This window comes from Amblyraja radiata, chromosome 8 (genome assembly GCF_010909765.2).
Source record: "Amblyraja radiata isolate CabotCenter1 chromosome 8, sAmbRad1.1.pri, whole genome shotgun sequence".
Classification (NCBI taxonomy): Eukaryota; Metazoa; Chordata; class Chondrichthyes; order Rajiformes; family Rajidae; genus Amblyraja; species Amblyraja radiata.
The window spans coordinates 31,896,391-31,920,892 of NC_045963.1; the positions used below are offsets into that span (position 1 = coordinate 31,896,391).

The window sequence follows — 24,502 nt, forward strand, 5'->3', positions numbered from 1 at the left end:
GAGATGACTGTTGCTCAAAAAGCATCATGAAGCAGTTCAATCTCATACCAGCCTGAATATGAGTCCACTAGCACCAAGTACTGCTGACTGTGCCATTCAAAGATGTCTGTTGCCACAGTTGTCCAATATAGGTCTGGAAGTGGTTCTTTCTGCTGGTGTGATTTTGTGCTGTTACACACAGAGCATGACTGTATCTCCTGCTTGATGTCGTCCGTCATTGTAGGCCAGAAAACGACGTCTCTTGCTCTCGGTTTAGTAGCTTCTGCACCAGGATGCCCTCTGTGCATGATGCTGATGTACTCCTTTTGTAGTGACAAAGGAATGACTGCTTTGTGACCCTTCATGATGAGCCCGTCTTCAATAGTTAGTTCTTCTCTAAAAGGAAAATAAGGGCAAACAGCTTGCTTGCTGGACCGATCATGTCTGATGATAGTGCTGAGTGTCTGTAGGATCGTGTCATCTGCTGTGTGTCTCTTTAACTCAACAAAGCGTGAAGAGGATATGTAGTTGACTGTCAAGACATCAAAGCTGTCCTCCTCATCCGCATGCTGAACTGTGGAACTCCTGGGAACTCGAGACAGAGTGTCAGCCAGGTGCATTTGACCTTCTACAATAGATATATTGTACCTTCTACAATAGATATAGTCACAGAAGCGATTGACCTTAACTTCCTTTGCTATTTTATTCATTATGATTCAGTAAATTGGCATAAGATATTTTCTGAGCAAATTCCTCACAATACCTCCACTGTTACTTTCTTCAGTGTGTAAAGCAAAATCTAAATACACTGTCAATGATTTTCTTACTTTTACCTGCCTCTACATTGATGTTGATATTCTGTGCTGCTTATATTCCTCTAAGGACTTTGAATATCATGTATTCCTGTATTTAGTGCTCTCTTATTAGGTCAGGGGGCTCATGGGGTTCCATGGCTATTCTTAGAGAATGCTCTATATTATCCATCTTGATTGATCAACTTTCCCATCACAATGCATTAGATCAACTGTGAAATCTAGTTCTTTAGTGAAGGGATTTCAATCCTGGGAAAATTCAAATCAAAAATAGAAAAGCATTCTGAAAGATTGCAGCTAATTTTTTAAATGATAAATTCAGTGCAGGCCATCCCAAGGTAATGAACAGGTTCTGATTTTACAGACCCATAAGTCGGAAATATTGTATTGTATTGTAATGAATGGCATCAAAAGTGCATAAGACTAATATGAAAGAACAATTACTAAAATGGAGAAACTAATTCTGCTTTTCGTAAGAGTGCTCGTATATATGTACATTGGACTTTTGAATTCAATATGGTGCTCGCTCATATGCACAGGTGTTGTAAGTTGAGTTATTGTAACTTGGGGATGGCCTGTAAGGGGATTTAGCATATGAGAAAAATGCATCAAAATACTTACTATAGAGAATCATTAGGATGATGATACTTTATTGTCACTTGCACCTAGCTAGGTGCTGTGAAATTCTTTGTTTTTGCATTCAAAGCAAAAGAGTCGCCACAAAGGCACTGACAAAGTTACAAAAATTATTCATCTCTTCTTCATTGTCCACCCCATCCCTGCTCCCCTTTAGTTCTCGACGCCCCCCACCTCCCCAGTACTGGTCGTCCTTTGCTCTCAGCGGTCCCCCCACACCGGGTCCCCCTTTGTCCTTGACATCAATCCTAATCTCAGGCGCTCTCTGTGTGGAATTTGCAGGTTTTCCATCTGACTATAATAAATTAGGAATTGCAGTTGCTGATTTACACAAAGAAAGACATGAAATACTGGAGTAAATCAGCGGGTCAGGCAGTATTTCTGGAGAACATGGATAGGTAATCTTTCGGGTCGGGACCTTTCTTCAGACTAACCCGCTGAGTTAATCCAGCATGTTCCCTCTTTCTCCATGTATCTTTGTGGGTTTCCCTTGACAGCTCCTGTTTCCTTTGATCACTCTAAATTGCCCCTAGTGTGTGGGAAGGCTATAAAATCTGGGAGCAGTTGATGAGAATGCGGGGAGAAATAAATATGGGATTAATTGGTGGAACTAAAGGGCCTGTTTCTGAGGGCCCGTCTCTAATAATTCTATGCATTCACTGTTGAAAATGCCCCCCTCCAAATTGTGGTGACAGCTGTGGGGCGGCACAGTGACGCAGTGGTAGAGTTGCTGCCTTACCTTGCCAGAGACCCAGGTTCGATCCTGAGTGCAGTCTGTACCGAATTTGTACGTTCTCCCTGTGACCGCGTGGGTATCCTCCGGGTGCTCCAATTTCCTCCCACACTACAAGACATATAGATTTGTAGGTTAATTGCCTTCATTAAAAATTGTAAATTGTCCCTAGTGTGTATGATAGTGTTAGTGTACGGGGATCGCTGGTCGCTGTGAACTCAGTCGGCCAAAGGGCCTGTTTCCACGGCGCGACCGACGTCGCAGCGGCCTCTGCAGTCTGTCTGGGTATTTTTTATTTTTTTGTCCTGTTGAGGGTTTAGTTTGTAGCAGGTTTTTAAATGTGTATGTGTGGGGGGTGGGGTGTGGGTGGGGGAAACTTTTAAATCTCTTCCCTGCATGGAGACCCGACCTTTTCCCTGTCGGGTCTCCGTTGCCATTGGGGCCTAGCACCGTGGAGCGGCCTCGAACCGGAGCGACGTGGGGGCTGAAGTCACGGAGCCTGTGGAGCTGGGGAGCTGCGGACCTACCTCCGTGGAGCTAGCCAGCTTCGGAGCGCGGAGAGCTGCGGCGGCGAGCTGCTGCGACCCGACTCCGGTGGATGGTGACACCGGGAGCTCGCGGGTCCCCGGTGGGAGACCGCTTTGCGGGGCACCGGCAACGGCGACTTCTCCCGCCCGAATTGCGGGGTTGAGAGTGACCTGGAGGGGGGCCTTACAACGCCCGGCGCGGCTGTAAATTGCCGCGGACTTGCTAGCACCCGTCGGGGGCTCCAACATCAAGACCCGGGGCAGGGCCCTACATCGCCCGGCGTGGCTTTGAGTGGCCGCGGACTTGCTAGCGCCCGCCGGGGGCTTTGACCTCGACTTCGGGAGAGGAATGGAGAGCAGGGGAGAGACAAGTTTTGCCTTCCATCACAGTGAGGAGGACTCACTGTGATGGATGTTTATGTGAATTGAATTGTGTTGGTGTGTGTCTTGGTTCTTTTTTTGTACGGCTGCAGAACCCAAATTTCGTTTGAACCTCATGTGAGGTTCAAATGACAAATAAAAGGTATTGTATTGTATTGTATTGTATTGTATCTCTAAAGTTTAAAGTCTAAAGTTTAGTAACAGTTCCATCTGCAAACATGACCATGGGATCCAGTTAATTATTCCTTTCATTATCTGCTCCTAACTTGTCTGGAACTCTCCTTAGACTACTAAAATATTTGAGCTCAGCTCAACTTGGCATTCAACATGCTGATCAGTAAGCCCTTTGTGAGTTGTGCTGAACTGAGTAATCTCCTTCATAATATAGACACTAAAAGCTGGAGTAACTCAGCAGGTCAGGCAGCATCTCTGGAGAACATGGATATATGACGTTTTGGGTCAGGCCCCTTCTTCAGACTGATTTCAGGGGGGTGCATGAAAGAAAGCTGGAAGAGAGAAGGGCCAGACAAACCACGCCAGCAACAGGTGACCTCGGGTTCTCTGATAGGCAAATTGTTGGACAAAGACTGGAGATAGAAGCAGGTGTGAGCCCAAGTAGCGAACTGTAAAGCTGGTTGAAGGACTTTTGTAGAAGGGGTGGGGGGAGGTACAGAGAAACCAGTGCAAGATCAGCCAGGATCCCCTTCATAATCTAGGTCCACAATTTTTCTGACAGTAGATATTGATAATGATTCTGCTTTGCCCATTTACACCTCCACTAAGCAACATTGCTTAGTAAGGGTGTCAGGGGTTACAGGGAGAAGGCAGAAGAATGAGGTTGGGAGAGAAAGGTAGATCAGCCATGATTGAATGGCGGAGTAAACTTGATGGCCGACTGACCTAATTCTGCTCCTATGACATGAACTTATGAACTTTAACCTTCTCCTACAAAACATTTTGCTTTTAACTTCTTCTGTCTTCCATTCAGTTACAAACTTTCCCTTTTTAGTCATGAAAAGCAAAAAATAGAACTGCAGATGCTGAAAATCTAAAATAAAAAATAGAAATACTCATCAGGTCCGTCCACAGCTGTGGGAAGGGAAACGGTGCTAATGGTGAGATGCAAGCTCCAGTGAAAAGAAAGCAACTATGAAATGTACTTCTTTGGATTCATTATCTTATACTTTTTGTTCCAGGTATTTTAATACTGGATGAACCAACTTCTGGATTGGACAGTTTTACGGCACACAATTTGGTCATGACTCTTTCAAGACTTGCCAGGGGAAACCGATTGATTGTCATGTCAATCCACCAGCCGCGGTCAGACATATTCCATTTATTTGATCTGGTCGTTCTCCTCTCTTCAGGATTAACAACATATTGTGGAACAGCTAGGGATATGATTCCCTACTTTACCTCCATCGGATACCCCTGTCCAAAGTATTGCAATCCTTGTGATTTCTATGGTAAGTGAACAATTAAATGTTTCTTTCAAGTAATTACAAAACTCCAGATTGGTATCTCGGGAGGGGGGGGGGGGGGGGGGGGGTGGCCGGGTGGTGGAAATTGTGTGCGCAGGGGTCTTGGGAAGGGAAAGAGGGGTGGTGGTTTGCATCAAGAGGCAGTGGTGCTGCTTCTTTCCATGGATCCAGGGTGAAAAAGTTGCACTCCTACACTCCAGAGGTAAATGTTTAACACAAGACTTAAATCATTTTCTGCGAGCCTTTTAAAGACGTGAGTAGGCCATTCACTGTTGCTATAAAGGAGCAGGTGCTAATGCTGAATTAATTTGTTACTCAAAGCTGTAATTTGCATTATATGAGGAAACAAGTGCATCATAAGATTTGTTCCACTGGATACAGGCAGGAGCTTTGTCCATTCTTGCCAGTAATTGAAATAATACGAAGCAAAGGGTGGCATGTCCTGTGTAAGCCAGACCCACTTTCAAGCAGTAATGCCCTATTTACAATAGCTGCAGACTGTTAAAGTTTGCCCCTGTTAATTAAAAAAATGCGTCATTGACTAGGACATAAGAAGTTTAAATACAGGTCCAGAGTAGCCATTCAAATCCTCAACCCTGTTCAGGCATTCACTATAGTCAGGGCTCATCTAACCCAGGCCTCACTTCTACTTCTGTACCAGTTCCCTGTACCCCTCAATTTCCTTATCTTTGTAATTCTTATTTACTTTTTCTTTAAATACTTATGGTATTTAATGGTTAACTATGTCCAGGATTAGCTACTCTGTGAGAAGAACAATGAAATGATCCAAAGAAACATAAAGCAAAGTTAGTTCCACAGATACAGATTCCTATCATGCAATAACATAATTTTATTTTAATTTTATTTTTTATTAGAAGTACAGTAAATTACAATAATACACATCAGATATATCTTATTACATTTGTTGTACCACATCGTTTTTCGAGCTTTAAAAAAGATAGAAATAAAAGAAGTAAGGAAAGTGAGCAAGAATCGTGAAGGTGCAGGAAAGTGTTGGGAAAAGAAAGCCCCTTAGGGAAGAAGTTAGAGAAGGAAGTAAAGAAAGGAAATAAGACCCTAGAAAGAAAAGAAAAAAAAGGAAAAACAATCGCTCTATTGTAACACAAAACTCCGCAAAAAAGGATATACCAACCGTATATATTTAAAATTTTTATTTTATTTTATACCCCCCGTTACCAGATCCTGGTACCATTTATATTTTAAATTACTATTGCACCTTATGCTTGTAATAGTTCCATAAATGCAGACCACGTCTTTTGGAAGTGGTCTGCTTTGCCTGCTAGGAGGAGTCTCATCTCTTCCAAGTGTAGTGTTTCGAACATGTTTGAAATCCACATTTTTATTGTTGGTATTGGAGCATTTTTCCAAAATTTGAGTATAAGCTTTTTTCCCATTATTAGCCCGTAATTAAGTAAGTTCTTTTGAAACACGTTTAATTCGGGGTTACCTTCCGATATTCCAAAAATGATCCATTCTGCTTTTGGTACAAGTTTTATTTTAAATAATTTTGTGAAGATTTCAAATATTTCGTTCCAGAATTTTTGGATTTTTATACAAAAAACAAAAGAGTGCGCTATGTTAGCTTCTTGTGACTGACATTTATCACAAATGGGTGAGACATTGGGGAAAAGTTTATTTATTTTAGTTTTTTAATAATAAGTCTATGTAATGTTTTATATTGAATTAGAGTATGTCGTACGTTGATCGAGCATTTATGCACATATAGTAAGTGTTTATCCCAGCTCTCTTTTGAAATTTTTATAGCTAGTTCTTGTTCCCAGTCTCTTCTAATACCATCGGTTGTAGGTATTTCTATATTTAAAATAATGTTGTATAAGTATGATATTAGATTTGCTGATTCAGCCTTTGTCTTCAGGGCTTCATCCAATAAGTCTGGGGACATGTTATGATAGTCTTTTGTGTATTTTTTCAGATAGTCACGGATTTGAAGATATTTAAAATATTGATTATTTTTCAAATTATATTTCAGTTGTAATTGTTGAAATGATAATAATTTTCCTAATTCATACAAGTCTCCGAGCGTTTTGATTCCCATTCTTTCCAATAACATAATTGTGCTCCTCAAAGAGGTTTTCATATTTAACCCTTTCCTTTGGAATATTTTGTAAAGTATGTAGGGGAAGTATTTCTGGGTGGATTAACAGACAGACTGTGACGTGACACATACTGTTGTTACTGCAGCCAGTTTTTGGAAGGGAGTGAGCCACAAGACTGAAAGGTTTCCATAGGATCATACAAGGTATATTGTGAGAAGCTGCCATTGAGTGTACAGTGCATTCAGAAAGTATTCAGACCCCTTCACCTTATCCACATTTTGTTACGTTTCAGCCTTATTCTAAAATTGATTAAAGTCATTTTTTATCATCAATCTATACACCCCATAAAAAAAAGTAAAAACAGGTGATTAGAAATTTTTGCAAAGTAATTAAAAATAAATAACTGAAATGTCACATTTACATAAGAGGCAGCGATTACAGCCTCAAGCCTTCTTGGGTATGACGCTTCAAGCTTGGCACACCTGTATTTGGGTAATTTCTCCCATTCTCAAACTCTGTCAGGTTGGATGGGGAGCATCAATGCACAGCTATTTTCAGGTCCCTCCAGAGATATTCGATCGGGTTCAAGTCCGGGCTCTGGCTGGGCCACAAGGAGATTCATAGACTTGTCAGAAAGCCACTCCTGAGTTTTCTTGGCTGTGTGCTTAGGGTCGTTGTCTTGTCGGAAGGTGAACCTCTGCCCCAGTCTGAGGTTCTGAACACTCTGGAGCAGGTTTTCATCAAGGATCTCTCTGTACTTTGCTCCGTTCATCTTTCCCTCGATCCTGACTAGTCTCCCAGTTCCTGCCGCTGAAAAATATCCCCACAGCATGATGCTGCCACCACCATGCTTCACCGTAGATATGGTATTGGCCAGGTGGTTTCCTCCAGACATGACTTGGCATGCAGGCCAAAGAGTTCAATCTTGCTTTAATCATACCAGAGAATCTTGTTTAAGTTCTTTTTAGCAAACTCCAAGCGGGCTGTCATGTGCCTTTTACTGAGGAGTGGCTTCCGCCTGGCCACTACCATAATAGCCTGATTGGTGGAGTGTTGCAGGTATAGTTGTCCTTCTGGAAGTTTCTCCCATCTCCACAGAGCAACTCTGGCGCTTTGTCAGAGTGACCATCCTGACCAAGGCCCTTCTCCCCCAATTGTTCAGTTTGGCCGGGTGGCCAGCTCTATGAAGAGTCCTGGTGGTTTCAAAGTTCTTCCATTTAAGAATGACGGAGGCCACTGTGCTCTTCGGGACCTGCAATGCTGCAAAAAATGTTTTATACCCTTCCCCAGATCTGTGTCAAGAAACAATTCTGTCTCAGAGGTCTACGGACAATTCCTTCATCTTCATGGCTTGGTATTTGCTCTGACATGCACTGTCAACTGAAGGACCTTATGTAGACAGGTGTGTGCCTTTCCAAATCATGTCCAATCAATTTAATTTTCCACTTGTGGACTCCAATTAAGTTGTAGAAACATCTCAAGGATAATCAATGGAAACAGGATGAACCTAAGCTCAATTTTGAGTGTCATAGCAAAGGGTTTGAATACTTATGTAAATGCGATATTTCAGTTATTTGTTTTTAATTACTTTACAAAATTTTCTAAACACCTTTTTTTCATTTTTTTATTATGTGGTATTGTGTGTAGATTGATGATAAAAATAAATGTAATCCATTTTAGAATAAGGCTGTAACGTAACAAAATGGGGATAAAGTGTGAATACTCTGAATGCACTGTAAGTGGACGTATCACTTTAGGGTATCAATTCTGTGTTGAGAGCAAGTTTGAAGCCTGCATCTTCTCATGTCTCAAGTTGGAAAGAGTGCAGAGAAGATTTTCTCCTTTTCTCCAGAAATGCTGTCTGACCCGCTGAGTTACTCCAGCTTTCTGTGTCTTCCGATTTTCAAGGATGTTGCCAGGACTCGAGAGCCTGAGCTATAGGGAGATGATGAGCAGGCTAGGACTATTCCTTGGGGCACAAGAGGATGAGAGGTGATCTTACAGAAGTGTACAAAATTGTGAGTGGAATAGATCAGGTAAATGCACAGTCTCTTGCTCAGAGTAGGGGAATCAAGAGCTAGAGGATATAGGTTTAAAGTGAGGGGGAAAAGATTTAATTGGAACCTGTGGGGTAATTTTGTACACACAGGGTGGTGGGTAGATGGAACAAGCTGCCGGAGGAGGTAGTTGAGGCTGGTACTATCACAACATTTAAAAAACCTTTGGACAGGTACATGTATAGGATATGTTTAGAGCGATATGCAGGTGGGATTAGTGTAGATGGGACATGTTGGGACAATGGGCCTGTTTCCACGCTCCATGTCAAAGCACTGCTTCAACAAGTGAGGTTTTCTACGTCAATATTTACAGCATGGCAAAGTCCAGAACATAGTGTATTTTGTCCAAAATACTCCCAGAAAGACTGCTTACTGATCACAATGTGTTACCTGTCACATACTCCATGTTTCCGAATCTGGAGTTGTTTTTCCTTCAGAGAGGTGTATGAAGAGGTTGGGCAAGCTAGGATTTTATTCCTGGAGTGCAGGATACTGAGGGGTGATCTTATAGTGGACTATAAGTTCATGAGAGGAACAGATAGGGTGAATGCAGACTTTTTTTTCCAGGATAAGGATACCAAGAGGTAGTGTGCGTCATTGACTATTTGTATCCAGACACTAAATTTGAGAGGATGTATTCAACACCTAACTTTTGTTCTTGGCCAAGTAGTGGAAAACCTTATTTTTGTAGTTCACTCAGGTATCTAGTACATAGACCAAATGTGGGGGAAACTAAAAAAGGACCTCTGGATTCTTTTGTCAAGTGATATTGTGTCATTATTTTCATGTCAGGTTAACATACCCTGACCCATTTTTAGATGATTCTGCCCTTGTCAAAGTACATGGCACAACAAAAAATGTAGCACTTGAGTCAGACCATGGAGGCCGATTGATAGCCAGGGAACCATATGAAAGAGGCTAGATTCGTCAGGAAAAGATGGAGAAAATTAAATTGAAATAAACAAAATATTATTTATTCCTATTGCAAACGCAGCTTCCAGTTATCTGTCACTTTAATTCTCCAACTCATCCATTGTGAATTATCTGTCTTTAGCCTCTCACACTGTTCCAATGAAGGCCAACGTAAGCTCAAGGAATAACATCTTATCTTTCAATCAGACACATGACAGCAAAGGCATTAATGCTCAGTGCTGAATTCAACAATTTCAAATAGCCTGCATTTCCAGTTTGTGTTGGACTGACCAATTATATTGGAAGCTCATCCACATAATGTCTGAAGAAGGGTCCTGACCTGAAAGTTACCTATCCATGTTCTCCAGAAATGCTGCTTGACCCTCTGAATTATTCCAGCACTTTGTGTCCTTTTTTGTAAACCAGCATCTGCAATTTCTACAACTTATAATGTAACCCCATTTTTCTCTTGCCACAAATGCTACCCTTCCTGCTGGGAATTTCCAGCATCCTTTGTATTTCAGATTTCTATTAGCTGCAGTACTTTGCATCCTCACATTTCTGACATTTTTTTTTCTTTCTCTTCATTCATCTATAACTCAAAATGTCATCACATTTTGTTTCTTTTGGTCTCTCTTAATCTCTCATCCTAATACAGGATTCTCTTCTCTCTTTCATTTCCATTCTCTGTGACTTAAAACATCTCTGATCTCTACCTTTAGTTTAGTTTATCTTATTGTTTAATGTTATGTGTACCAAGGTACAGTGAAAAGCTTTTGTTGCATACTAACTAGTCAGTGGAAAAACTCTACATGTTTACAATCAAGTCATCCATAGTGTACTGATACATGATAAAAGGGAATAAAGTTTAGTGCCCAGTAAAGTCCGATTAAAGATAGTCCGAGGGTCTCCAATGTGGTAGATAGTAGCTCAGGACCGCTCTCTAGTTGTTGTTAGGATGGTTCAATTGCCTGAAAAGCATTGGGAAGATACTGTCCCTGAACCTGAGGTATGCATTTTCACACCTCTGTTTTCCTTCTGGTTATCAATCTGAGTTGTTTACTCTCCACAGATGCAACCTGATCTGTTGAGTATTTCCATTATTTTCTGCTTCAATTTCTGTATAATTTGTTATGTTAGTTCCACGCTGAATCTCTGCTCAAAGTTACATGATGAGGAAGGAGAGAAAAGAAGATGGAATGAACTGAAATAAAGATGATATGGAAAAATATCATTATTTTAAATTCTGGAGGAGCTGGATAATTCCAAGAAACGTCTGAAGAAGGCTCCTGACCTTAAACGTTATCTATCTTTGTACTCCTAAGATGCTGCCTGACTAACTGAGTTACTCCTGCACTTTGTATGTTCACCTCCAAGACATGTCTTGATTTGTGTACTTAACTCTGTGCACTTGCTAGATGTTCCTGACTGAATTACCTCTTAATAATGGTCAACTTTGAAAGGCTCACCTACCTTTATCTCAAAATTTTGGCCAAAATTGTACAAAAGTAATTTTGTTGTTATTGTTTTGAATTATCAGTAGTCATTCTCAGAAGCATTATGTTGCCTCCTGCAGTTGACCTTACCAGCATCGATAGGCATTCCGAAGAACAGGAGCAACTTACTCAGGATAAAGCTGACAGACTTGCTTCCATATTTTGGGAAAAAGTCAGAGACACAGATGATTATACATGGAAATCTAATACCTGTCAGACCTCTCCAAATAAGAGCAACACTCTAAGGTAATATGGTGAAGTGAAGCTTCAGTGCTGTAACGGACTCTAATATCATCGCTACAATTTTGTATCCCTGTGGATTTACCATATAAATTCAAAACCAAAACAAATTCTCCCCAATGGGAGAAGCAGAAGATGACAATAAACAACAGATATTGGAGGATGGCTAAGGAGATGTTTGAGGAGGAAAGTTTATCATGGGAAAAGCCTCTGAAATGACAGAATGTGGCGAATTGAAGGTGGAGAAACGGGAAAGAAAACCTGTTGGCTTGCTCTTTTTAACTGATAAAATTGGAATATTAAATACATTATGTATGCAAATGTAATTTAAATGTATTGAGTTTTTTAGTGATTGTGTCAAATACAAGGCTTTAAAATGTCTATTTTTTTTAAGATCAGAAGAACATTTGATCTGAAAATTATTTCTTTTCCATGTGGTTCATGAATTATTTATGGATTTATTATGTAAATATTAACTACAGTCATTGGATATGAGGCAAACTGAATTAATCCATGTCAAATACAGTTTCTAAACAGTAATTTTGCATATAATAAGTCTGTGGAAATATTGAATATAACATCTTAAACAAAATATCTCAAACACATTGCTCATGTTTTTCAACCTCATTTAAAAATTCTTCTAGCGCCTCCCTGACTTCTGACAAGATTATTAACATTAACTCAGAAACTATGGACAAATTGGCTGGGCACTTCAGGCAGTTTTCTGTCTTATTGAGGTAGAAAAGTTAAATTGCAATTCTAAACTTTTTAAATTAATAAAACCCAAGATGTAAGTTTACAGCTTTTAAACTAATTTTTATTTTGTACCAGTCGACAGGTTTCTAATGACTTCAGAGATTTGCCAACTTTAGCTGTCCATGGATTTGAGGCACTGTTGATGTCTTTACTGATTGGGTTTTTATACTACAGTGAAGGTCACAAACAAATATCTATTCAGGACACAGTGGCATTGTTGTACCTGATAGGTGCGCTCACACCGTTTGCAGTTGTTTTAGATGTTATTGCTAAATGTAAGTTTTTTTAATTGTCTATATTTTAAAGATTTTAATTCAATATTTCATTTTAAATGCAATCACAATTTAAAAAAAACTTCAGGATCTTTCTGTGTCCAGATTATCTGTTTTATTGCCAAACGGTATAGAGTTATTATACTTCAAAAACATTTGACTGTGGTTGAGAAAAATGCTGCAATAATGCAACCCAATAAATGTCAGGTTAGTTAAAAAGGCTGTAACAAAACTAAAAGTAGGAGAATAAGCAATTAAGAGTCAGAGTCATACAGCACAGAAACAGGCCCTTCAGCCCAACTCATCGACAATGCTAGTCAGCATTTGCCTACTTGTAGACCATATCCAATGGTAAGATCACTTACATTGTTAACTTTGTTTGATATGGACACAATTATCATTTTTCTTTTCCTAGGTCATTCAGAAAGGGCAATGCTTTACCATGAGTTGGAGGATGGGATGTATTCCGTCACTTCCTATTTTTTTGCAAAGGTAACTTAACCTTCACTTTTCTGACTGAATCAGATGCACAGAGAAAAACAAACAAATGTCTATAAGGAAAATATGGAAAAAAATTTGAAGATGGAAAACCGTCTTCATAAACTAAATGATTTTCTATATGCGAGAACATCATATGCAATCATATGCAATTGGCTCTAATAGGAAAAATAAAGGGTTCTGATTAGTAAGGGTCTCGTGAATCTTGATTTTCTACTTGGGTGGATACCTGATCTGTTTCATACTAAATGTCCAATGTGTTCTTACATGGTAACCCTAATGTAAGCCTAATGGGTCTGTCCCACTTAGGTGACTTTTTAGGCGACTGCAGGAGACTATGCAGTCGCCATACGGTCGCCACATGTTGGTTGTTGCCGGGGAGTCGCCTTCATGGTCGTGAGGATTTCCCGCATTCTGCGGCCTGATTATGGTCGCCGCAAATATTTCAACATTGAAATATTAGCGGCAACTAGAATGAAGCCGCCATGGAGAGCAGCGAGAATTCTGGTGCCGTAGGTGGGTCGCCAGGAGGCTCCCCCCGCTTGCCCTGTCCCCCGCCTGCATAATGGGCTGGTGAAGGAAGCGATGTGTTTGTGTGTGTTCCATTCTGACAGTCGCCGTTCCAGTTGCCGGTGTTTCAGGCAACTGCCGGCAACTTGAGAGTCGCCGGCAGTCCGCTGAAAAATCGCTTAAGTGGGACAAGCCCATTAGGATCACGACCAAAATGTCACCTATGTTCACTGGACATGCTGCCTGACCTGCTGAGTCACTCCAGCATTTTATGTCTTATTAAGCCTAATTTTTTTTCTGTTTTCAAGGAGAGCATTGGAAGGAAGAGTAGGCGGGTGATGGTTCAGCAGGCTAGAACTGACTAAAATATTGCTTCTTTTGTGACTGTAACTGTCTCCACAACAGCTGCAAGCCAAAACTGTTAGGCGATGGAACTATCCACTGTACTTCATTCGCCAATGAAAGTCATAAAACTGCAGATAGAGTCATAAAGCGTGGAAACAGGCCATTCAGCACAACCTGCCCAAGCCGACCAAGATGGCCCATCTACATTAGTCCACCTGCATTTGGCCTATATTCCTCTAAACCTTTCCCATCAATGTACCTTTCAAAATGGCTTTTACAATACAATACAATACAATACAATACAATACAATTTATTGTCATTTAAGCCTCAGTGAGGCTCAAACGAAATTCTGTTTCCACAGCCATACAAACAAAGACAATTCCTAGACATACACACAATTTAGTTCACACAAACATCCATCACAGTGGACCCACTGTGATGGAAGGCAAAGTCTTTTCTCTCCCCTGTTCTCCATGACTCTCCCGATGTCGAAGCCCCAGGCGGGCGATGATAAGTCCCACGGCCATTTTAGGCCGTGCCGGGCGATTTACGGCCCCGCTCCCGGTCTAGAAGTCTCGAAGTTGGAGCCCCCGCGGGCGCTGGAATGTCCCACGGCCATGAAGCCGTGCCGGGTGATGTATGACCCCGCTCCAGGTCGTTCCAACCCCGCGACACGGGCTGGAGAAGTCGCGTTGCGGGAGCTCCGGGAAGCGGTCTCTCTCTCCCCCCGGACCCGCGAGCTCCCGATGTCCCAGTCCACCGGACCTGCGGCTGCGTTGCTGGAGCCTCCGAGCCCCAGGAGTCGAGTCGCAGCAACGAGTCACCACCGCTCCCCATGCTCCGAGGCCGGCCAGCCCCACGATGGTGAGTAGTCCGCAGCTCCGCAGTCTCCCGAGCCCCCGGGTCGTTCAGGTTGGAGGCCGCTCCACGGTGCTAGGCCCCAACGACAACGGAGACCCAACAGGGAAAAGGTTGGGTCTCCTGGACAGGGAAGAGATTTTAAACAGTTTCCCCCTCCCCCCCCCCCGCCCCCCACATATACACATTTAAAACCAGTATTAAAAAACACCAACACTACATTTAACTAGACAAAAAATAAAAAAAAGACAGACAGGCTGTAGGGGCCGCTGCAACGGGTGAGTCGCGCCGCCAATTGTTCTTATAGCACCTTATAGCACCTGGATGCTGGAAATCTGAAATAAAAACATAAAATGCTGTAAACACTCAGATATCAGGCAGTATTCGTGGAAAAATAAATAGTTGAAATATTTTCTTATTTAAATTTAATTTCAGTTTATGTATTACTAATTGATATTTCCTTTTGTTCCACAGGTTTTGGGGGAACTCCCAGAACATTCTGCTTTTGTAATAATCTATGGCGTGCCTATCTACTGGTTAGCAGCTCTCAGGCCCGAGGCCAATCCTTTCATCCTGAATTTTCTGCTGGTGTGGCTGTTGGTTTATTGCAGCAGAGTAATGGCTCTGTGGGTCTCAGCACTGCTACCCACGCTGCAGTTATCTTCTTTAATAGGAAACTCCTTTTTCACAGTTTTCTACTTGACAGGAGGTTTTGTCATTAGTCTAAAAAATATGTGGACAGGTAAGCATGTTTAAATCCCATCATAGAATCCTGTAGGAATAATTTGTGATAAATATGTAACAATAGAACTATCTAATCACAAATAAGGCAGATTACATTAAAGTGAATCCCATTCTTCTCTACAGATCCTCTCAAGCTCTGTCAGGTTGGATGGGCCACTCAAGGACATTCACAGACTTGTCACGAAGCCACTCCTGCATTGTCTTGGCTGTGTGCTTAGGGTCGTTGTCCTGTTGGAAGGTGAACCTTCGCCCCAGTCTGAGGTCCAGAACACTCTGGAGCAGGTTTTCATCAAGGATCTCTCTGTACTGCTCCATTCATCTTTCTCTTGATCCTGACTAGTCTCCCAGTTCCTGCCGCTGAAAAACATCCCCACAGCATGATGCTGCCACCACCATGCTTCACCGTAAATATGGTATTGGCCAGGTGATGAGCGGTGCCTGGTTTCCTCCAGACGTGACGCTTGAAACCAAGAGTTCAATCTTGGTTTCATCAGGACTAGAGAATCTTGTTTCTCATGCCGATTGCTCAGTTTGGCCGGGCGGCCAGCTCTATGAAGAGTCCTTGTGGTTCCAAAGTTCTTCCATTTAAGAATGACAGAGGCCACTGTGCCCTTTGGGACCTGCATGCTGCAAACATTTCTAAACACCTGTCTTCGCTTCTTCATTCTGGGGTATTGTGTGTAGATTGATGATAAGAAAAATGAATTTAATCCATTTTAAAATAAGGCTGTAACATAACAAAACGTGGAAAAAGTGAAGCGGTCTGACTACTTTCTGAATGCACTGTACCAGTAGAGGTAGGTGAGGCAGGTACTATGACAAAATTTAAGATATTTGGACAAGTTACATGGATAAGAAGGGTTTAGAGGGATATGGGCCAAACGCGGGGAGCTGGGACTAGAATAGATGGGGCATCTTGGACAGGTTGGGCCCAATGGCCTGTTTCCATGCTCTATGACTCTATATTAATGAATTGAATGAGGATCTGGGTGACATGATTGGTAAGTTTGCAGGCATTGGAGTAATTGTAACATGAACAACGAAGAAGGTTGTTTAAGGTTTCAATTGAAGAGGTGAACAAACAAATGGCTGATGGAATTTAACTCGGACAAGTGTGAATTGATGATTTTCGGAAGTTTAATCAGGTCAGGACATATACTGTGAATGGTATGACCTGGCGAGTGTTACCTTGGGGTACAGACACATTGTTCCCTGAAGTTGGAAACTCAGGCGGTGGAAGTAGGCGTATGACGTGCTTGCCTGAACTGGCTGAGGCATTGAGTATAAACATTGGGACATCATGTTATAGCTGTACAAAACATTTGGGAGTATTATATACAGCTCTGGTCACCACACTATAGGAAAGATCTGATTAAGTTAGAATGGGAGTAGAAAAGATTTACAGGTACAAGGATGTTGCCTGGACTGGAAGGCTGGAGTCAAAAGGAGAGATTGGATAGGCTATTGCTATCAGCAAAGGTGGCTGAGGGGTGACTTTACAGACATTCACAAAATTAGGAGGGGCACAGATAGCTGAGATGAGTCACAGCCTTTTCCAAGGATAGCGAAGGATAAAGGACATAAATTGAAGGTGAAAGGGAAAAGATTTATACGAGAGCTCAGAGCCAGATGTTTCATAAACAGGATGGTGGATATATAGAACAAGCTGCCAGAAGAGGTAGAAACATAGATTCAGATTCAGATTCAGATTCAGATTCAATTTTAATTGTCATTGTCAGTGTACAGTACAGAGACAACGAAATGCATTTAGCATCTCCCTGGAAGAGCGACATAGCAAATGATTTAAATAAATAATAATAAGTGATAATAAGTGTCCGGGGGGTGGGGGGGGTGATTGGCAGTCACCGAGGTACGTTGTTGAGTAGAGTGACAGCCGCCGGGAAGAAGCTGTTCCTGGACCTGCTGGTTCGGCAACGGAGAGACCTGTAGCGCCTCCCGGATGGTAGGAGGGTAAACAGTCCATGGTTGGGGTGAGAGCAGTCCTTGGCGATGCTGAGCGCCCTCCGCAGACAACGCTTGCTTTGGACAGACTCAATGGAGGGGAGCGAGGAACCGGTGATGCGTTGGGCAATTTTCACCACCCTCTGCAATGCCTTCCGGTCGGAGACAGAGCAGTTGCCATACCATACTGTGATACAGTTGGTAAGGATGCTCTCGATGGTGCAGCGGTAGAAGTTCACCAGGATCTGAGGAGAAACATAGAAAATAGGTGCAGGAGTAGGCCATTCGGCCCTTCGAGCCTGCACCGCCATTCAATATGATCATGGCTGATCATCCAACTCAAAGGTAGTGGAGGTAGTGGAGGTAGTGGAGGTAGTGGAGATGGGATACAATTACAGCGTCTGTTAAACATTTATGTGGGTCAAATGGAGGCAAATGGGGCGAACTTGGGTGGCACTATGGACTGAAAGGCCTGTTTCCATGCTGTATAACTATGAATCTTATTTTCTGTTTTGGAAGCTGAGTGGGCAGTTGTACATTTTCTATTTATTTTTTAAATTTTCAGGATTGACGGGCTTTTACACAAATATATTTTTTACACATGTCTCCATTGTTTCATTTTGTTAGATATTTCATATAGGTTTTGTAACTGTCATTCTTAGGGAGAGGATATTGGAACTTTTTTTAACACTGGTGTTTAGAATGATGAGGATCAGATTTGGTGCAGAGAAGCAGTAAAATTGCACTCTATCAGCCCTAATCTTGAAAGTGATTGAATGCTTGTCTCCAATAACTACACGGCACCAAACATCTTTTCTCATTTTCCACAATTTCAGCAAACTGCAAGATGACATTTGTGAAGATAAAATTCATTTTCCACTATGGAGCTCTTTCTACAAAAGCGAAGATTATTTCAATAATGACTTTAGCTATATAATGTGAAATGTTATTTCCCACGAATCAACAACATTTATCAGTCGACAAACTTGTCAATCTCTCATTCAGTATGCCATCAGATATCAACTGTGAAAAGAGCATTCTCCTATTGAAATGCAGTAAGATACTGTTGGAAATTACTATGTAATGAGAGATAATTCAAGAATAGAATGCAATTATTTGATTTATCATAAGCAGAAATGGATATGTGAAGATAGCTTTAAGTCTTGAACTGATAACTGATGGTCACTCTCAAATAAGATTTGTATTCAGAAGTTCCACAGAAGGGAGGTTTTAAGCATGTTTCTATGTTCAAATCGAGAGATAACTAAAACAAAAAAACCCACAAAATGCTGAAAGGTCTCAGCCCATCAGGAAGAATACAATGGAGACCATGGATGATCAAAAAACGTAACTCCTGGTGATGACAGTTAGAGATGGAAAATATATAACAGAAAAGGAGAATACAGTAGTTGCTGGAAATTTGAACCAAAAGAGTGCAAGAAATACCCAGCAACTGCGGAATTTAAAACGATGAGTTAATGTTATAAGTTGAAGACCTTGCATTAGAAAGCGCTAGTTCCGACACAATCAACTTCCACAAAGATAGTTCAAGAACAACATATGCATAAATTTTGTCTTAATCTTTAAATAATTGTTGTATTTATCTCCAAGATTCTTAAAAGGTATCATTGAATTAAATCGCATTCGTTTCACGTTGTGGTTTACAGCTGGTAGTGGGTGAGGGGGGGAGGGGGGATTGTTAGAGGCAGATGTTGGGAGTTTCTGCAGAGGAAATGGAGGTAAAGGCCAATCAGTAAACTAACTTTTTCTCTTTGTATTTGATCACAGTCGCTTCTTGGTTTTCCAAAATATCCTTCCTTCGATGGGGCTTTGAAGGTCTAATCCAGGTTCAATTCACAGGACCTCTTTACTCTATTATGATAGGAAATCTTACCATTCCAATCAAAGGGACAGATGTAAGTAAAATTACCCTGAAGTTACTTTAAGAGGCACTAAACTTTGCCAATTATAATGTCTAATGTAATAACGTAAATTTCTTAACATTTGTATTTGATCGGGAGGACTAGTACTTTGAATTAAAAACCTCATGAAAGGATAGTGTGCATAATAAACATTGTAAAAGTTAGAAAGAATATTTACTGAGTAGATCTGGTTTTAGTTTTAACACTGAGATCTGGATTGTGGAAGCTTGACTTTAGAAATTACTTGACTCAGAAACTGAAGGAGGACTATTGACATTTTTAAATGTCAACTAATTGAAAGAAATGGCAAATTTTGAAAGGAAACAGTTGCAAATTAATACAAGTAAAATTTGCTTTGGAAGTAAATGTCACAAAGGAAATACATTAAGATGACTAACAAAGCACAAAAACACTGGTCATTGGCAATGGCAATGCACTTAGGACTGTAAGAAGGCAAAAATAATCTTGTGTTTGCATTAACATGCAATAAAAAACAAGATAATGTAAAATTTAAACATTTTGGTTTAATTACAATTGTAAAATTGTTCGAGATCTTCCAGGTTAGGGGGCAAGGTAGTCATAAAAGCACACAAAGAATTAAAGAGGAAGTTACAATGTGAGTGTCTCTGCTATAAATCATTGCACATGTTCACAAAAAGAGGTTTTATTTTTTAAAGCAAATGCGTATTTAAATAGATTCTTAAAATTAATGCTGATTACTTCCTATTGCATGGAACTAAAAGGTAAGGACGTTTTTGTGTATCATGATTTAAGTTCCATAAAAGTAATATATAAATATTAACCTTTTTAAGGAATATATTCAAGATCATCACAGATAGTAATGTGACCAACAAATGTGAGGGGCATTTCAATAGTTTTGTGTTATTCATGTATCACAAAGTACAAAGCAAGCTGACTGATCGATAACTAACAGCTTGCTTCTCTCCATTTGATTTGATTTTCTAGATCATTGAATCTATGGATATGGGTGCAGAACCACTCTACATGTGCTACATCATCCTAATAGCCATATGTATTGGATTCCTGATACTCTACTATGTTTCATTAAGGTTTATCAAACAGAAATCGACTCAAGATTGGTAAAATGCAACCAGCACATTTCTTTCAGACAAAAACTCCAGCCAGAGTTCCGCAAAGAGTTGAGGTTGAAGTAAATTGGACACCAATCAATGCTGTATTGACCATTGATATTGTTTGAAATTCTGCAATAACTCTCTGATGATCACCAGGAATACTACTGTCCTTATTTTGAATTTTTCTGAACTACATTGAAATCAAGTAACCCTTTCAGTACATTGATATGGACACAGATGTGGTAACTGACACTGTTGGAAAACATTCCCCATTTACTTGGAGACATGAGGACTGGATGAAGTAGATGCTCAACTGTTGCAGCAAAAGGCAGTCTAGGCTGTCCCAACTCTTGTTGTTGCATCCCATGTTCACTGCCCATGCATGGGGTTGGCAGAAGCAGCTACAGGCCTACAAGTGGCTGTGAATTGGGCAAAACAGGGGCAGGGGAGACCTAAACTTCTGCAGTTTGGATGCCCTCTCCTTCCAGAACCAGGACAAAGACTATGCTCTTTGTCCTATCTCTGGAGGAAGAATATCTGAACTGCTCTCCAGTTTTTTACTTGGCATGAAATCTGGAGCTGTTTGTTTGCTCAGGTCACTATTAAAAAAACGGCAAAGCCTTAATGACATAATGAACCTCATTCAACAGCCCTCTGGTTTTACTGATGAACAGCAGTTACTTTTCACTTGCCTTAAAGCTGAACCAAAATCTCCTAACGTGCGATCTGGGTGACTCCAAACTGGGGATTTACAGTGCTATAAAATCACTCTTTAATGGATGCTTAAAAGGAGAACTTCCATGTTTGCAATAATTAGAAACTTTGGGGGAGTAGAAAGGACAGTGATTGCATTGGATTGTTATGTGTCCATCAATCAGTGATACTTTAATGTGTACAATGTTTGTTATATGATATTATCAAATTTTAATGTAACTATTTAGCTTCATGGTATAAACATATTTTCCACATTAACCAAAGGCATTTCAAGCAGAGCTCCTGTTATTCAAATCAATAATTTATTGTCACATGTACCTAGGTACAGATAAATTCTTTGTTTTCTTACAATACACAATTACTACCACAGCTTTACACATTTCTAGAATGCAACATGTTTAACAACAATTTCAATGGGAAATGGAGTATGATGATACCATATATCTATGATATTTATTACATCCAGTGGGCAATGTGAATTTAATCAATGGACACACATTTGTATTATATAAAACTGTTCTGATTACTGTGGATGCATGGCTGAAACTGATGTGGGAAATAGAGAGCACAGCTGGGTTTTGTCCATGGTACAATTCATCAGGAGCTCTTAAATTATTCAAGCTGAATCCATGATAAGTGCCATACCAAAGAGTCCTTACATAGTTTATTGCATGACGTAGCTTAACCATCAGTGATTCCATTTCTTTTCACTGTCATAGAAATACATCTCTTGATAATGGCTTCAGTGACCAAGAAAAGAGCTTTATAAATTACATCCAGCAAATCTAAACCTAAATTGTGGGTCATGCCACATTGCCACTTCTACCAAGATTGCCTGCAGTAACTCCATCATCACTTTTCATTCATCTCTCATCATTTTTCCTATTCCTTGTAAACTGAAAACTTGTAGATATCAAAACTTCTCTTTGTTGACTCACAGAACAAAATTGAAAATAAGTAAAATAACATTTGTGTTTTTTGTGAAAGATTACTTTTTACACAATCATTTAACGATCATATGTTTCAGAATACATATGAATTGGAGATTTTCTAACAATATGTTAGAGATTGACAGATAAAAATGGGAGATATTAAATTATTTAAGATAATAAATATCCAAACAAGGATAACATTTCTCAATTTTCTTCCCTTCTTTCTCTGAGCAGTTCATAGTTCTCCAGGAGCAAAGGGCTGTGACATGACAGAGGTTAGTTCTTCTCCATGAACAGAGAGTATGAGAGCAAATTGCTCTACTGTAGGAGCAGTGAGATGCTGTGCATGTGTGCAGCACATTCCTGCAGAAACGCGTAGAGGTAAATGCTTTTAGCTGCATCGAGTCACACAACACGGAAACAGGCCCATGAGCTTACAAAGTCCACATGGACTATCAAAGCACCTTTTATACTGAACCTATACTAATGTTATGTTATTCTTCCTCTACTTCCATCACCTACCCCCTAATTCTACAATTTACCTACATTCTAGGATTATTTACAGTGCCAATTAACTTACCAACCTGCAAGTCTTTGGGTTGTGGGAGGAAACTTGGGCAATCCTTTTTGGAAATGGCTTTGGCCCGGATATGATCACAGGGGAAATCTGCAAAAGGAGACTTACTTGTTCAATATCTTGAATACCATACTTAGCATGTAAGTCTTGTCAGTAAGTATTGCTGACAGCGTCACAAACAAGAATGATTACTTCCTTATTCAGGTTGCATTTTCTATTAACTTTGACCATTGTTGGAGTCACACTCACTCATGCATAAGAACTGAGTATTCAGAGATGCTCACACAGGGATAGGTAACTTTCACTTTGAAAATGCAAACAGCCATGATCACAATGAATGGCGGTGCTGGCTCAAAGGGCCGAATGGCCTCCTCCTGCACCTATTTTCTATATGTTTTCTAAAATAGGTAAGTTACATACCAAAGGCATTTTAGGTACCTCTCTATAGTTCTGCATTCTTTAAAAATTATAGGTGACTTCTCTTCCATTATGAAAACCCTTCCAATATCAAATTTGCTTGCAGAAAGTTCCATATCGGATAACATGATTTTATTATTTTGATTATTAGACTTTTTGCCATGATGGAATGGTTTAGCTAGCATTGAATACACAAATCCTTTAACGGTAGTATTAAAAATCTGTTGCATGTCATATTGGGTACTGCGAAATAAAAGTCCAGAAAAGCTCATCACTGTTCATTATGCCATATTATGTTTTAACTTACTGCAAGAAGTTTGGTTCATTCAAGAAATGTATAGAGCAAAAATGTAAAATAGTTGATGCTGAGGTTCTTAATATAATCTGTTTCATCACAGCATCCCAATGTCAGTCATTCCCAGGTCAGTGTTCCCTCTACTCTCCCCAATAATCTCCACTTCTTCAATATATGTGGAGTACGGGTGTGACTCTGACATCTTGTGCTTACCAGACCGATCACCTGTAATGTCCCTGATTGAAATCATAAATTAACTCCAGCTTCATGCAGTGAACTGATTTTTCTGCTGAAACTCACAGCATGCCAGGTCTTTCCCACGTGTCTTGCAGGTGGAAAAAAAAAGCAGAACTGCCATCTACTAAATCATCAGCAGATGGCAGGAAAGTATTGTCTAAAAATCTCTGCATTCAGATTTGCAGAAACACATTGAAAACACAGATTGCATTGGATATGTCACCATATAACATTTTAAACTGAGAAGGCATCAAAAATTAAAGTAATTTTATTTTTTCCTAGTCAGCAGTCTATTGCTTTTCCATTAAAACTAAAGAACAAATTTAATTTAGAAAGCTATACTACACATTTGTACTTGGTACTCAGAAGCCCTTCTAGATGTGTCAGGATCAAAATTCAAAAATTTGGCCAGTGAATGATGCTCCAATAGTGCCTGCCAGAATACATGGTGGGTAACAGCTCTTTATAATGGCTTCCTCTGGGCATCATATTAACTTCCAGTTAGTGCTGCCAAAACATGCTGTAGAGCTTTACAATGTAATTTGCTGTCCATAGCACATGTACAATAACATGTAAGGGAAACTTTACATTTCCAAAGCAAGCTTTTAAAAAAATATATTTTCAGTAGCTTGAAAATGGCAAGGCATACAGTGGTCTTTCTTGGATTAATCTCTATTTCTACCTTATCATCAATTTCCAAGCAAGTATGTCATATTTTATTCATTCAACGGATGTGGTCTTGGCAGGCTGAGCCAGCATTTAATTCCCTTGAGTAGGTGGTGGCAGGGCTGCCAACTCTCAAGCATTGAGTGTGAGAATCACCAGGGGCGGAAATCCCGGAGGGGGGGGGGGAAGGGGGGAACACGTCCCCCCCCGTTACAAGTCGGGGAACGACCCCCCCCCATTTTTTGTAATCCGGGTTTTAAAACTCTGTAAAATCTCCGCTTTCCGTGAGACAGTGGGGGTGGGACTGCTGATCGAGGGCGCTGATTGGATGAGAGAGACGTCAGTCAGCAGGCAGTGGTGGCGGGACGTG

The 24,502-nt window shown here is 40.5% G+C and overlaps 1 protein-coding gene across 1 annotated transcript in view; it reads left to right on the forward strand.

Moving 5' to 3' along the window:
- The window catches only part of abcg8 (ATP binding cassette subfamily G member 8), a 37,033-nt gene extending 15,771 nt beyond the window's left edge, over positions 1–21,262 (forward strand). Inside the window, exons 6-13 of the mRNA XM_033025520.1 lie at positions 4,265–4,534; positions 11,173–11,338; positions 11,977–12,069; positions 12,164–12,363; positions 12,776–12,852; positions 15,047–15,314; positions 19,067–19,194; positions 20,167–21,262. Of these exons, the coding sequence (XP_032881411.1) occupies positions 4,265–4,534; positions 11,173–11,338; positions 11,977–12,069; positions 12,164–12,363; positions 12,776–12,852; positions 15,047–15,314; positions 19,067–19,194; positions 20,167–20,304 (1,340 nt within the window). The 3' untranslated portion in view covers positions 20,305–21,262. The remainder of the gene's footprint in view (positions 1–4,264; positions 4,535–11,172; positions 11,339–11,976; positions 12,070–12,163; positions 12,364–12,775; positions 12,853–15,046; positions 15,315–19,066; positions 19,195–20,166) is intronic.
- The last annotated feature ends 3,240 nt before the right edge of the window (positions 21,263–24,502 follow it).